The following is an 11,661-nucleotide window of genomic DNA, read 5'->3' as shown; positions in this document are numbered from 1 at the left end:
GGAGGGGGGGGGTCTTGAAAACAGGCAGAGCCAGTATGGGTGCTTGAGACACAGTGATGGAGGGGCTGGAGATGGGAGCTGGAGGGGGGAAGAGCTGGAGAGGTGGGGGCTAGAGAGGGAGGGGAGGGGGACTGGAAGGTGGTAGAGGGTGAGACTGCAGAAATAAGGACTAGAGAGGGGATGGACTGGAGGAATGCGGGGGGGGGGTATTGACAGAGGGGGATTGGACAGGGGGGCCTGGAAAGAGGGAAGACAAGAGGTGAGGGGACTTCAGGTTGGAGAGGTAGGAGGAGAAGGGGTTGGCAGAAGAGGTGGGGGACTTCAGGCTAAGTGATAAGACCACACAATGAAGCAAAGACGAGAGCACCCCTTAACGCTTTGCTTCAAAGGCACAACGAACAACCATAACATTCTCTCCTTGCTTCAGAGAAAGTTCAACAACATCACAGGTGAAAGCTGCAGCAGTGCTGGGCTCCATACCCCCCCCCCTTCCCCCTCAGGCTGCAGGGACAAAGCAGGAGCCATGAGGGAAATGACTGATGTGAGAATTAAGGGACAATCTCATCGAGAAATTCCTTTGGTTGCTCAGGGGGATGCCACAGAGATAATGAGATCCTGGAAATCCCACAGCCCCACTCTGGACTCACTGACTGTGAGTTACGAGACTGAGATAGGTCTTTTCTAGGAGATGAGACGGTGTAGCAGCAATGAGGTAACTGGTGGAAAGGGGGCCGAGTGGTCGCCTCCAAATCTGTGGCCCGAGGATCTGAGCATCAATTCTTTGTCAGGAACGGCTGCTGAATTGTCTGTAGTAAATAAACAGTAAATTGAACCTAATGGTAGAATATCTCCACTGATGTTAGTCCAGCTCCCTCACACCATCCCTTAATGAGCCTCATCCCTCAGTGCCCTGTGGCACTGACACTGACACTATCCCCATTGATGTTAATCCATCTTCCTCCTACTATCCCTCAGTGACCCTTCTCCCCCAGTTCTCGTTCACAGACTGTGACCCCTAACACTCTGTATCGTTGACTGTATTCCCACTGGCGTTAATCCTGCTCCCTAACACTGTCCCTCAGTTACCCCTCCCTCTCAGCACTCGGTGTCACTGACTGTGTCTGCACTGATGTTAATACATCTCCCTCCAATGTTCATCAGTGACCCCTCTCATCAGCACCCTGTGTCACTGACCGTAACCCCATTGACGGGGGGGTATAATCAGAAGCACATCTTCCAAAGCCCCAGTCAGGCGGTTGTTTATATGGTTATTGTGTCGCCTCAGTGAGTTCGCATATTACAGTCCAACCTATTACCGACAAATTGTGAATTAAACTCATTTCATTCCACCTCCAGCAATTGAGAAAATTGTATTGTTTTTGTGTAAAACACTCTGTAAAATTTCATTCCAATTATCTTTGACCCAAGTCTGCTGCGACTTGGTGTGGCTAAATCAGGAAGTGAAACCTTCCCCAGTCAGAGATGATCGGATGCCAATTTGAATTCCTTAAATGGATATCTCTGACCATTTCTTGGATTCTTCCCATGTCTGGGAATTCTTTCCACTTTCAGGAACTTGGGTGTTACTGATCTGGGTGGGTGAAGCACTGGCTGTATCCCCACTGCCATTAATGCAACTTCCTCACACTGTCCCTCAGTGAAGAGGGAACACATTGTTAAGCAGAGTGTAAGACACGGGCTGGACCAGAGTCCCATCACAGGTGATGTTAGTATCCCTGGCATCTCCACGCCAGTCTGGTCCCTTCTCCACATTTGGGTTTCAGTCGAGATTTATTCCATTGAAATTAAACTCCCCATTCCCCCGGGATGGTACAATTGGATTCCTGTCCCTGGATCATTGTAGTAAAACAAACATGCGTCAGATGTTGGAAATCCTCAAAAGAGTCAAGGTGGTTGGAGAGGTCAGACTGACCAGTGAGGTTGCGATTCAGGTGAGTGAGATCCCACCCAGTGCAAGGCCACTGTTGTGCGACCACTGCCTGAGCTACTGTGTGTGTGTTCCTCTGACCGGGAAGGACCCCTACCCGAAATGTCACCTATTCCTTTATCTCCAGGGATGCTGCCTGACCCCACTGAGTTACTCCAGCACTTTGCGCTTGTCTTCGGGACAATCTCAGGGTTGGTTCTTGGGTTTAGCCAAGTTAACCAAAGTGTAACTAGTAGTGTGTTCCTGGGCTCAAAGCGAGTCCTCAAGTCTGCACTACTAACCACACACAAACCCCCCCTGAGCGTGAGGTGTTGGCGTGAACAAAGGGACTTACTTGTTTGTAAAATATTGCCCTCGCCTCCCCAGCAAAACCAAGCCGTTGTGTTAAGCTGTGAAAAGTCCCTGCAGGTTTTACTGAAATGTTTGGGTTGCAAACATGCTGGCAATATAACGAGGAACAAAACTCATTAACTGTATTCCCACAGTCATGTATTAACCTGCCTTTAATTAATAGGTTTAACGAGTTAAAAAACAACAAGTGCTGCATTAATGGGAATGTTACTGGTCAGGGGCAGTACTCTAGCTGGGATCTGTGTGACCAGGCTCCGTGACTAATCACTCAAGCATCTATTTTTAAACCAGCCTCATCTATAATCCATCAGTTTAAAAAAAAATTAATGATTGTGCCTTTTTTGAAAGGATTATTGGCTAGTCTTCATTCACATTTCGAGACCGAACACTTGTAGCGGGGACGAGCCTGTGAACCGCTTTAATCTCCAACACCTACTGATTATCGATCAACACGTTTACCTTAAAGTTCCACAATTATTTCTTAGAAAAATACGTGACATAACTCTCGCAAACTAAAAACAACCCTTTCACACCCCGACGAGGGGTGCTCGAAACAAAACATCTTGTTGAGTGTCAGTGTCGTGTACTTGCGGCGCGACGGCCTCCCCTCCGCAGGGTACCTCTGCTCAGTAGAAGTGCTTCATCTCCCTCCGGGGCGACTCCGTGCGCTTTTTGTGCTTTCGCTTCTCTTTCCTGCTGCCTTTGTGCTGGTGCCTTCGTGACCTGCGGTTTCCAGCTGATCCTGAACAGAGAGAGAGAGAGGGAGAGTGGAGAGAGGAGAGTGGAGAAGAGAGAGGAGAAGAGAGACAGAGAGGGGAGGGGAGGGGAGAGAGACGGGGGAGAAGGGGGAAGAGACAGAGAGGAGAGAGACAGAGAGGGGAGAGGAGAGAGACAGAGAGGGGAGAGGAGAGAGACAGAGAGGGGAGATGAGAGAGACAGAGGAGAAGGGAGAGAGGGGGGTGAGGGGGGAGAGAGAGAGGGGAGAGGAGAGGGGGAGGGAGGAAGGCGAGGAGGGGGAGAGAGGAGGGAGGAAAGGAAAGGAGAACGAGAGAAAACACGCAGACATTGTTCATGACATGTATTTTAATTTTAATTGCTATTTATTTTGTAACGAAAACTGAATGGACACTGGTTGAGAAACGTTTTTTTGTTTCCTCTGAGTATGCGAATACTCAGGAAATGACAATAAAGATTTACAATTACAAAATTACATGGTCAGTTACTGTGATATCCCCGGCCGGATGCACCTCACTCTCCCCGCACGGCACTCCGAACTCTGCATTTCTACTGTTGGGTGCCTAGACTTGGCCATTGAACTGAGTCAGAAGTGTTTAATTGTCATATGTACCAACCAAGTGTGGCCCTGGAGGTTTCATCCCACTGGTTGAGGGAGTCACTGTGTGCGTCGCCCCCACCACTCTCCAGCCCTCCCGCACCGTGTATCCCACCCCTCACCACACTAGCCCCACCCACCCACCCACCATGTACTCTCTCCCCTCACCACCTCACCGTGTCCCCAACACTGTGCCTCTCCGGACGACTCCAAGCCCCTCCACCACACCTGTGCCCTCCACCATCACTGCCCTCACCTTGTGTACTCCCCCCACCCACCCCCACCACGTTGCATCACCGCTCCGCCCCCTAAGTGTGCCCCCCCCCCCCCCCCCCTCCACTCTCGCCGTCCCTCCCCCCACTGTGCCCCTTCCCCGTCTCCCCGGAACGGTTGCACTCACGGCTGAGGCACAGGACCTTGGGCCGGTCCCACTTGCCGCTGGCGTGGCACCTGATGGTGGGGACGTGGCGCTGGGTGAAGCCGTCCTGGCACCGGTAGCGGACCAGCGAGTGGATGGGGTATCGGAGCTTCCTCCTGCCCATCACCGTGGCATGGGGCACGGGAGGAGGAGTCCCGCACAGCACTGGGGGGGAGGCAGGGAGGGGGGGAGAGTTACATTGTCTGCAGCCGTAGTGTCTGTCCAGACTATCGCCCACTTCACTGCCCCCCCCCCCAACATCACCGTCCCTCCTCACTACCCGCCCACCTCACCGTACCCACCCTCACTGACTCCCCCCCCCCGCCCCAACCTCAACGTACCCACCCTCACTGACTCCCCCCCCAACCTCAACGTACCCACCCTCACTGACTCCCCCCCCAACCTCACCGTACCCACCCTCACTGACTCCCCCCCCCGCCCAACCTCAACGTACCCACCCTGACAACATCCCCACATTGCTCCACCCACCTCAACCCCCCCCTCACCCCCCACCCTCACCAACCCACCTTGACCATCATCCCACTCACCTCCCCCCTCAAACCCACCGTCCCCCACCACGCTGTCACCCCTTTACCACCCGCTGCTCTGACCAACCCCAATGCTCACCACCCCCTAAACCTCACCGTCTACCCATCCACACCGTTCCCCACCCTCACCTTCTCTCTCCTCCCGCCCACACCATCAACCGCCCAGACACAGACCATCCCCTGCCCTCACCCTTCCTCAAAAGGTAGGGAAGGGAGGAGTGGGAGGAAAGGGAGGAGACAGGTAGTGAGCGAAGGATAGAGAGCAAAGGGGAAGGAAGGGAGACTTACAACCTGATCCCACTAAATCCCATCACCCTGACAGCACCCACCCCTCACCACTGTCTCCAAAGCCACCTCCTCATTGGCCTTGCGGCTCGGGCGGATCGACAACCGTTTGGCCGACGTGAGGTTGATCCCATCACCCAGCAGCCAATCATGGGATGGCCCAGCCCGTGCCTTCAACCAATGTAGCTGCCGCTTTACCTGTGCCCTTCTTGCAGATGTAGGGCAGGTTGTAGTTACACGGTACATCGTTCCACTTCCCATTCTCATGCCTGATGGAGACAACACAGTCCTCCCCTCCAGCGAAGAAGCTGTCGGGCTGGTTTATCCGCCAGTTTTCGTATTGCTTGAGGGAACAAGATCAGGGCGTTAAAGGCTGTGACCTGCGCTGTCATGGTGCCTCATTGCAAGGTGACCCGTCCGACCCATGGCCCCCGATGTCCAGCACTGCTCCAGGCATCCACTGTTGACTTGTCCCGTTCCACTGCATGGTTGCAGGCTCAGTGCACCTTCGCAGATGCCACCACCATTGCAGTGGATAGTTGGACAACATGGACCCTCTCCTTCCCAAGGTGGGAACGCTAATTCATAAAATCCACCCAGAACTATTCAATGGACCGGCTCAGGTGCGTACAGAATATGGCCTCAGAGGATGAGGGAGCATTCGGCATTTGTTGTTGAGAGGGAATCACAACTTGCTGACAGAATAATGGATGTGGTGGGACGTTAGGTTTACAGATTTGGTGGCTGAGAGCAGATGGTCCCAGACATTGAAGCAGCAATGCAGCGTAGGTTCATGAGGCTAATTCCCAGGATGGTGGGACTGTCATACGTTGATAGAATGAAGCGGCTGGGCTTGTATACTCTGGAATTTAGAAGGATGAGAGGATATCTTATTGAAACGTATACGATGATTAAGGGATTGGACACGGTAAACGTTCCCGATGTTGGGGGAGTCAAGAACCAGGGGCCACAGTTTACGAATAAGGGGTAGGCAATTTAGAACGTAGATGAGGAAAAACTTTGGAGGCCAATTCTCTGGATGCTTTCAAGAAAGAGTTGGAAAGAGGTCTTAAAGTTAGCAGAGTCAGGAGATGTGGGGAAAAGGCCGGAATGGGGTACTGATTGTGGATGATCAGCCATGATCACACTGAATGGCAGTGCTGGCTCGAAGGGCCGAATGGCCTAATCCTGCACCTATTGCCTATTGTCTACAATAAGCATTTCCCCTTCTACAGCCCAACAGAATCTCAGGACATGCAAAGCTTTCCAGATGACGAAGAGTTTTGTAGAAATGCAGAAGACCTGGCAGCCGCTCTCTACACAGCAGGATCCCACATGGCGGGCGATGGTGAGCAGCTGGCTGTGTTGTCATCAGTTATAGGAGCAGAATTAGGTCATCCGGCCCATCAAGTCTACTCCACCATTCAATTATGGCTGATCTATCTTTCCGTCTCAAACCCATTCTCCTGCCCTCTGCATAACCCCTGACCTCCGTACAAATCAATGTATTTCTATTTAATGTATTACTGTGTTTTAGCTGAGCATAGGGATGGGCTTTCACCGTCTGCATTGCCCGAGAGATGGGCAACCTCCTGAAGTGACCCAAACGTTCCCTGACCCTCCATCCTCATGCAGCCATTTGCTTCTTGCACACTGCTCCTTCCACATTACTGCACTGCCTCTGTGTTCACCCACAAGTCTGACCCCCAGCTTTGCTTCGACAGTTTACAGCAGGAGAGGAACCCTGAAACGGTGAGATCCTGGTCCCATCAGAGTGAGAGAAAGTGAGGAGACACAGATCACCAACACCGCCGGTGGGAGAAAGTAGCCATCTTCTAAATGACTGGACTTTAGAGATACAGAACGAAACAGGCCCTTCAGCCCATCGAGTTTGTACCAACCACCCTGCCCACCAGCGCTATCCTACACTAGGGACAATTTACAATTTACAAAAGCCAATTAACGTACAAACCTGCACGTCTTTGGAATGTGGAAGGAATGTGGAACGAGCACTCAGCAAAAACCCACGTGGTTACGGGGGGAACTTACAAACTCCATACAACCAGCACCCGCAGTTAGGATCAAACCCAGGTCTCCGGTGCTGTGAGGCAGCGACTCTACCATAGCGCCACTGTGCCACCCCACACTTTGCTGCGCTGGTATTGAAGCAGCCTCGCCAGCACAAGACATGTGCCAGCTCATATCAAAACTCACCAAGGGAGTGCCATCTGTCCACTGGAAGTCCTCCTCGATCGTCCTGTCGTTCAGACCGATCCAGGCGTATTCCCGACTCAGACCTGGATCAGGAACAGGCAGAGCAACCCAACACCTCAAACTCCCAGTCTGATAACCATTCCCAATCCTTTCCTATCTTTCCCATCCCCACCACACTCCACCTCTGACACGGAGTCTGAAGAAGGGTCTCGAACCAAAACATCACCCACCTCTGACACTGTCCCATCAAAACTCAGCATCATCTCAGGAGCAGCAACTCACTGTCCCATTGAGCACTGACGAGACATCAAACCAGAAAATGCCATCTCCATTTTCCACCTTTGTGTGTTCCACCCATTTCTCCCCAGTTCCTCCTCGCATAGTTCTCCCTGCTGTGAACAAATCTTCCCAAACTTCTACCTGAGAACAGAACGTGACTGTTGTTGCCTCTTCTCCCCCACCCCACTTCCCCTCTATCTTGGATTATCTGCATTGGCCACATCTGGTGATGGTGCCTGAGGTTCCGACCCCCTTTTTTTCCCCAAGGTGGAAACCTTCAACACTTGTGGCCTTAGCTCTAAGGTGAGAAGGGAAATGATTAATGGAGGCAAGTTATTTTATTCAGAGAGTGGTGGGTGCCTGGAGTGTATTGCCAGGGGTGATGGTGAAGGCAGATGCGATAGTGGCATTTAAGAGGCTTTTAGGTAGGCACATGGAAGTGCCGGGAATGGAGGGATATGGATTATGTACAGGCAGATTAAATCAGTTGAACTTGGCATCATGTTCGGCGCAAACATTGTGGGCCGAAGGGCCCGTTCCTGTACTGTACTGTGTTCTACAAAAAGGTTGATTGGAGCAGATTCCGTAAAGGAAGTGTTTGCTGATTGTGGGACTGAGTGGGGAGTGAGGACTGACGGGGTATCCCAAACCAGTCCGGGCTCAGAATAGGCTTTACATTGTAATATTCCAAGGTCTCACCGTTCAGGAACTCCTTCTCCTCCACGGAGTGAATGCTCGCCAGGTGAGCTCCGTGACTCCGGCAGTCCTTCTCTGCGTTTTCCCACAAGCGTCGGTGGGAAAAGTATCGGTAGCAGTGGCCCAGGAACTTCTGCCAGTTGTGATCACATCCCTCCGTATCTGGGGACAAGGGGAGACTTGAACGTTACCGCCACCAGGCAGGGTGTGACCTCGCCTCTGTGGCCTCATTGCCTTGACAACATCAATGGGAGTACGCCCAAGTACAGATTCACCCACCAGCCACCGGCTCACACAGCTTAATGCAAGGTCCCAACACATTATCACCCCTGGCACGTGTTGGCATGGCAACTGTACCGAGATACAGCAACAAACTTGGTTTCCCATGCTATGCATTCAAATCCTATTGTACACGTGCACATCAGGTATTGCAAGAGAGAAAATAGACAAGAGTGCAGAATATAGTCTTACAGACCATTGCCTCAGCATAGTTCATCAAGTAGCCATCTACACTGATCCGACCGACATCCATTGTAATAAATCCCAGCTGTCAGTAGCCTTCTAAACATTGTCAATTCAGCTGCTCGTCCGAATTCTTCTCAGCTGCTGTGAGAGTCTTTGCCTCCACTATCAAGTCAATGGTGCATTCAATTTGTTGACTTGCTTATATCCCTCGATATCCAGGGTTCCCTGCCTTTTACCCAGACTGGAACATGTAGGCTCCAAACTCTTTCTATTTTTTATTTTGGTTGCTTCCCACGGAACAGAAGTAGATGTACCACAAGTCAATGCTCTCTGTCTTAGAATTAGGCGATTCAGACCATCGAGTTTACGTTCATGGCTGGTCTATTTTTCTCTCTCAATCCTGCCATCTCCCCGTAACCTTTAAGGTCCTTACTAATTAAGAATCAAGACACGAATCAATGTCCACTTTAAGAATACTCAATGAATTGGCCTCCACTGCCGTCCGTGGCAATGAATTCCACAGATTGTGGAAGACAATCTGGCACAAGAAATTCCTTGACTAGGCCCTTCCTTATGTTAATGAAACCTATATATCCCCAATTTGTAACCCATCTCTAAACTGCCTCGATGTCTCTTGTCACCCAGAGGCCCCACTCCTGCCAGCCTTGCCCTTCAATCACGGCTGATCCATCTTTCCCTCTCAACCCCATTCTCCTGCCTTCTCCCCATAGACCCTGACGCCTGTGCTAATCACAATTTTTTTATCTTTCTCTGCCTTAAAAATATCCAATGACCTGGCCTCCACAGCCCTTCACTGGCACTGAACTGCTCCGTCACGTTTAAAAACCTTCCATTTACCAGATGTCCCTTCACCTGCAAACAGGCTCCCCAAATCAACTTCTGAAAGCTCTAGACCAGCTAAAGACAGCAGGTGTGCCTCTCCACAAGGTAATTTTAATGACATTGAACCTAATGTACAAATTTATTGTGGATATATTGATCTGAATGGGTTAAAATTCCCCAATGCTGGTGGATTGAGATGTATAGTGATACCTGGGCCCCTAGATCAATGCTTCAGGCCCACAAACACTTTGCTCTCACGCTCATCGTTCGGTGTTTCCCTGGGGTTGGGATGGGTGGGGAAGGAATGGAGTGAGGTCAGGGTGTGTTGAGGTGGGGTCAGTACAGCGTGCACTTGGGTCGGCTGGAGTCAGGCTGGGCTGGGTGATTGATGTCGGTTGGGCTAGTGGGTGTCAGAGTGGAAAGGGGTCAGGATGGGATAGGGTGGGGTCAGGGTGTGTTGAGATGGGGGTCATGACAGGACGGGGTGGGTCAGGGATGGGGTCATGATGTGTTAGGCTGGGGTCAGGGTGGGGATGGGGTCAGGGTGTGTTGAGGTGGGATCAGGGTGGGTTGTGTGGGGTTGAGTCAAGCTGGGGTAAAAGTGGTGTCAGGCTGGGTTGGGTCAGGCTGGGCTGGGTGACTGATCACCATTGTGCTGGGTATCTGTGAGTCGAGCTGCCCGCCTCACCTTCCTCACACAGGCTGCCGGTGTAGCTGGGCAGACAGAGGCAGGTGAAGGAATTGATCCCGTCCACACAAGTCGCTCCGTTCTCACATGGGCTGGAGTGGCACTCGTCGATGTCTGGGGCAAAATCAAAGAAAGAATCTTTATCCATTGGTTGGTTAAAAACAACAAGGAACGACATAGTATTATCTCAAGATTTACCGGCCCTCGGAGGAGTGTTGGGACTCTCGAACTGCCCATTGCAGCAAAAATATCACAGGAACCACCCTCATCCCTCCAGCCCAACCCTCCACCAACCTCTCAGCATCACACCCCCATCCCTGCAGCTCAACAACCCCCCAACCCCCACCACCCCTCTCGCCTTACACCCCATCTATCCAAACCTCTCCAGAGCATTCCCTGTATTCCCACCCAGCTGTGTTTTCCATCGGCCCACTCCCAACATGTTCCACCATCGAGCTCAAAACCCTGGAACTACTCCTTCATTCATCAACACCCGTGCCTCCCACCCCTGTGGTACACAAACACAGTGGGTGGATGCTTTTGCATTGTGAGACTAATGAGAGGCAACAGTCATTTGCGCTGCTCCTGGAGCAGTTAATGGGGTTTAATAGCCTGAACGTGGACCATTTAACAGCTGCAGAGAGCACAAAGCCGCTGATTAAGTGCACAGATTATCTCCTGCAATTACAGAACAGAGGCACTTGTACATAGTGTGCCTCACTCAGCCTGCAGTCCACTGGGTGAGTAGCTACTCACAGATACAATAGCCTTGTGGATTGTTGCTGCCCAGTCAACCTCCATCCATGGGAGATGAAGCAGTCAGGTGATACTGCAGCAGAGTGTAGTCCAAGCAATGGTACAACAGGATCCAATCACATTGCCCAGACATCACTGTCCACTGTGGATATACAAAGTCTGGTGGAGATGTTGACAGCGTGGACAGTATCTGAGGCTAAAGGCTGATATCAATGCCTTGGGGAGATGGGCAGAAAAGTTGCAAATGAAGTTTAATCATTTCGGGAGTGAGTATTAATGAGGCTTGGACACACACCATAAAGATAAGACCGTCCGATACTGACAGACAGAGGGACCTTTGTGGGCACATCCAAAGATCTTTGAAGGTATCAAGCAGGTAGAAAACCTGGTTAAGAAGGCAATGTGTCTAGAACATGCTGCTAGGGGTAGTGGTGGAAGCAAGTACGATAATGGCTTTTAAAATGATTTTGGATAGGCATGTGATCATGCAGGGAGTGGAGTTCCCTGCATCACATGTAGGCAGAAGAGCTGCCTGCTCCCCAGAGGAGCTGCCTGCCTTCTCCGATAGGAGTCATGTTCAGCACAGATTGTGGGCTGAAGGGCCTGTTCCTTGTGCCATGTTCTATGGTCGCTGGCTTTCTTTGGTCGAGGTAATGAATGCAAGAGCTGGGAGGTTATGCTCAAGTGTGATCAGACCTCAGCTGGAGTAATGCGAGCAGTTCTGGTCATCACACTACAGGTAGGAAGTGATAGCACTGGGGTGGGTGCTGGAGGGATTCACCAGGGCGTTGTCTGAATGGAGCGGGTCAGTTATGTGGAGGGCCTGTCGGGGCTGGG

At 51.5% G+C, this 11,661-nt stretch overlaps 1 protein-coding gene across 1 annotated transcript in view; it reads right to left on the bottom strand.

The window, feature by feature from the left end:
* The window catches only part of ncanb (neurocan b), a 70,737-nt gene continuing 59,076 nt past the window's right edge, over positions 1–11,661 (bottom strand). The window contains exons 11-16 of the mRNA XM_055658678.1: positions 10,069–10,182; positions 8,076–8,234; positions 7,098–7,180; positions 5,082–5,226; positions 4,033–4,215; positions 1–3,041 (exon numbers count right to left, since the gene is read on the bottom strand). Of these exons, the coding sequence (XP_055514653.1) occupies positions 2,926–3,041; positions 4,033–4,215; positions 5,082–5,226; positions 7,098–7,180; positions 8,076–8,234; positions 10,069–10,182 (800 nt within the window). The 3' untranslated portion in view covers positions 1–2,925. The remainder of the gene's footprint in view (positions 3,042–4,032; positions 4,216–5,081; positions 5,227–7,097; positions 7,181–8,075; positions 8,235–10,068; positions 10,183–11,661) is intronic.

Source organism: Leucoraja erinacea, chromosome 29 (genome assembly GCF_028641065.1).
Source record: "Leucoraja erinacea ecotype New England chromosome 29, Leri_hhj_1, whole genome shotgun sequence".
In the NCBI taxonomy this organism is placed as follows: domain Eukaryota; kingdom Metazoa; phylum Chordata; class Chondrichthyes; order Rajiformes; family Rajidae; genus Leucoraja; species Leucoraja erinaceus.
The sequence above is the reverse complement of the archived record's forward strand: the minus strand, read 5'-3'. Positions and strand labels throughout refer to the sequence as shown.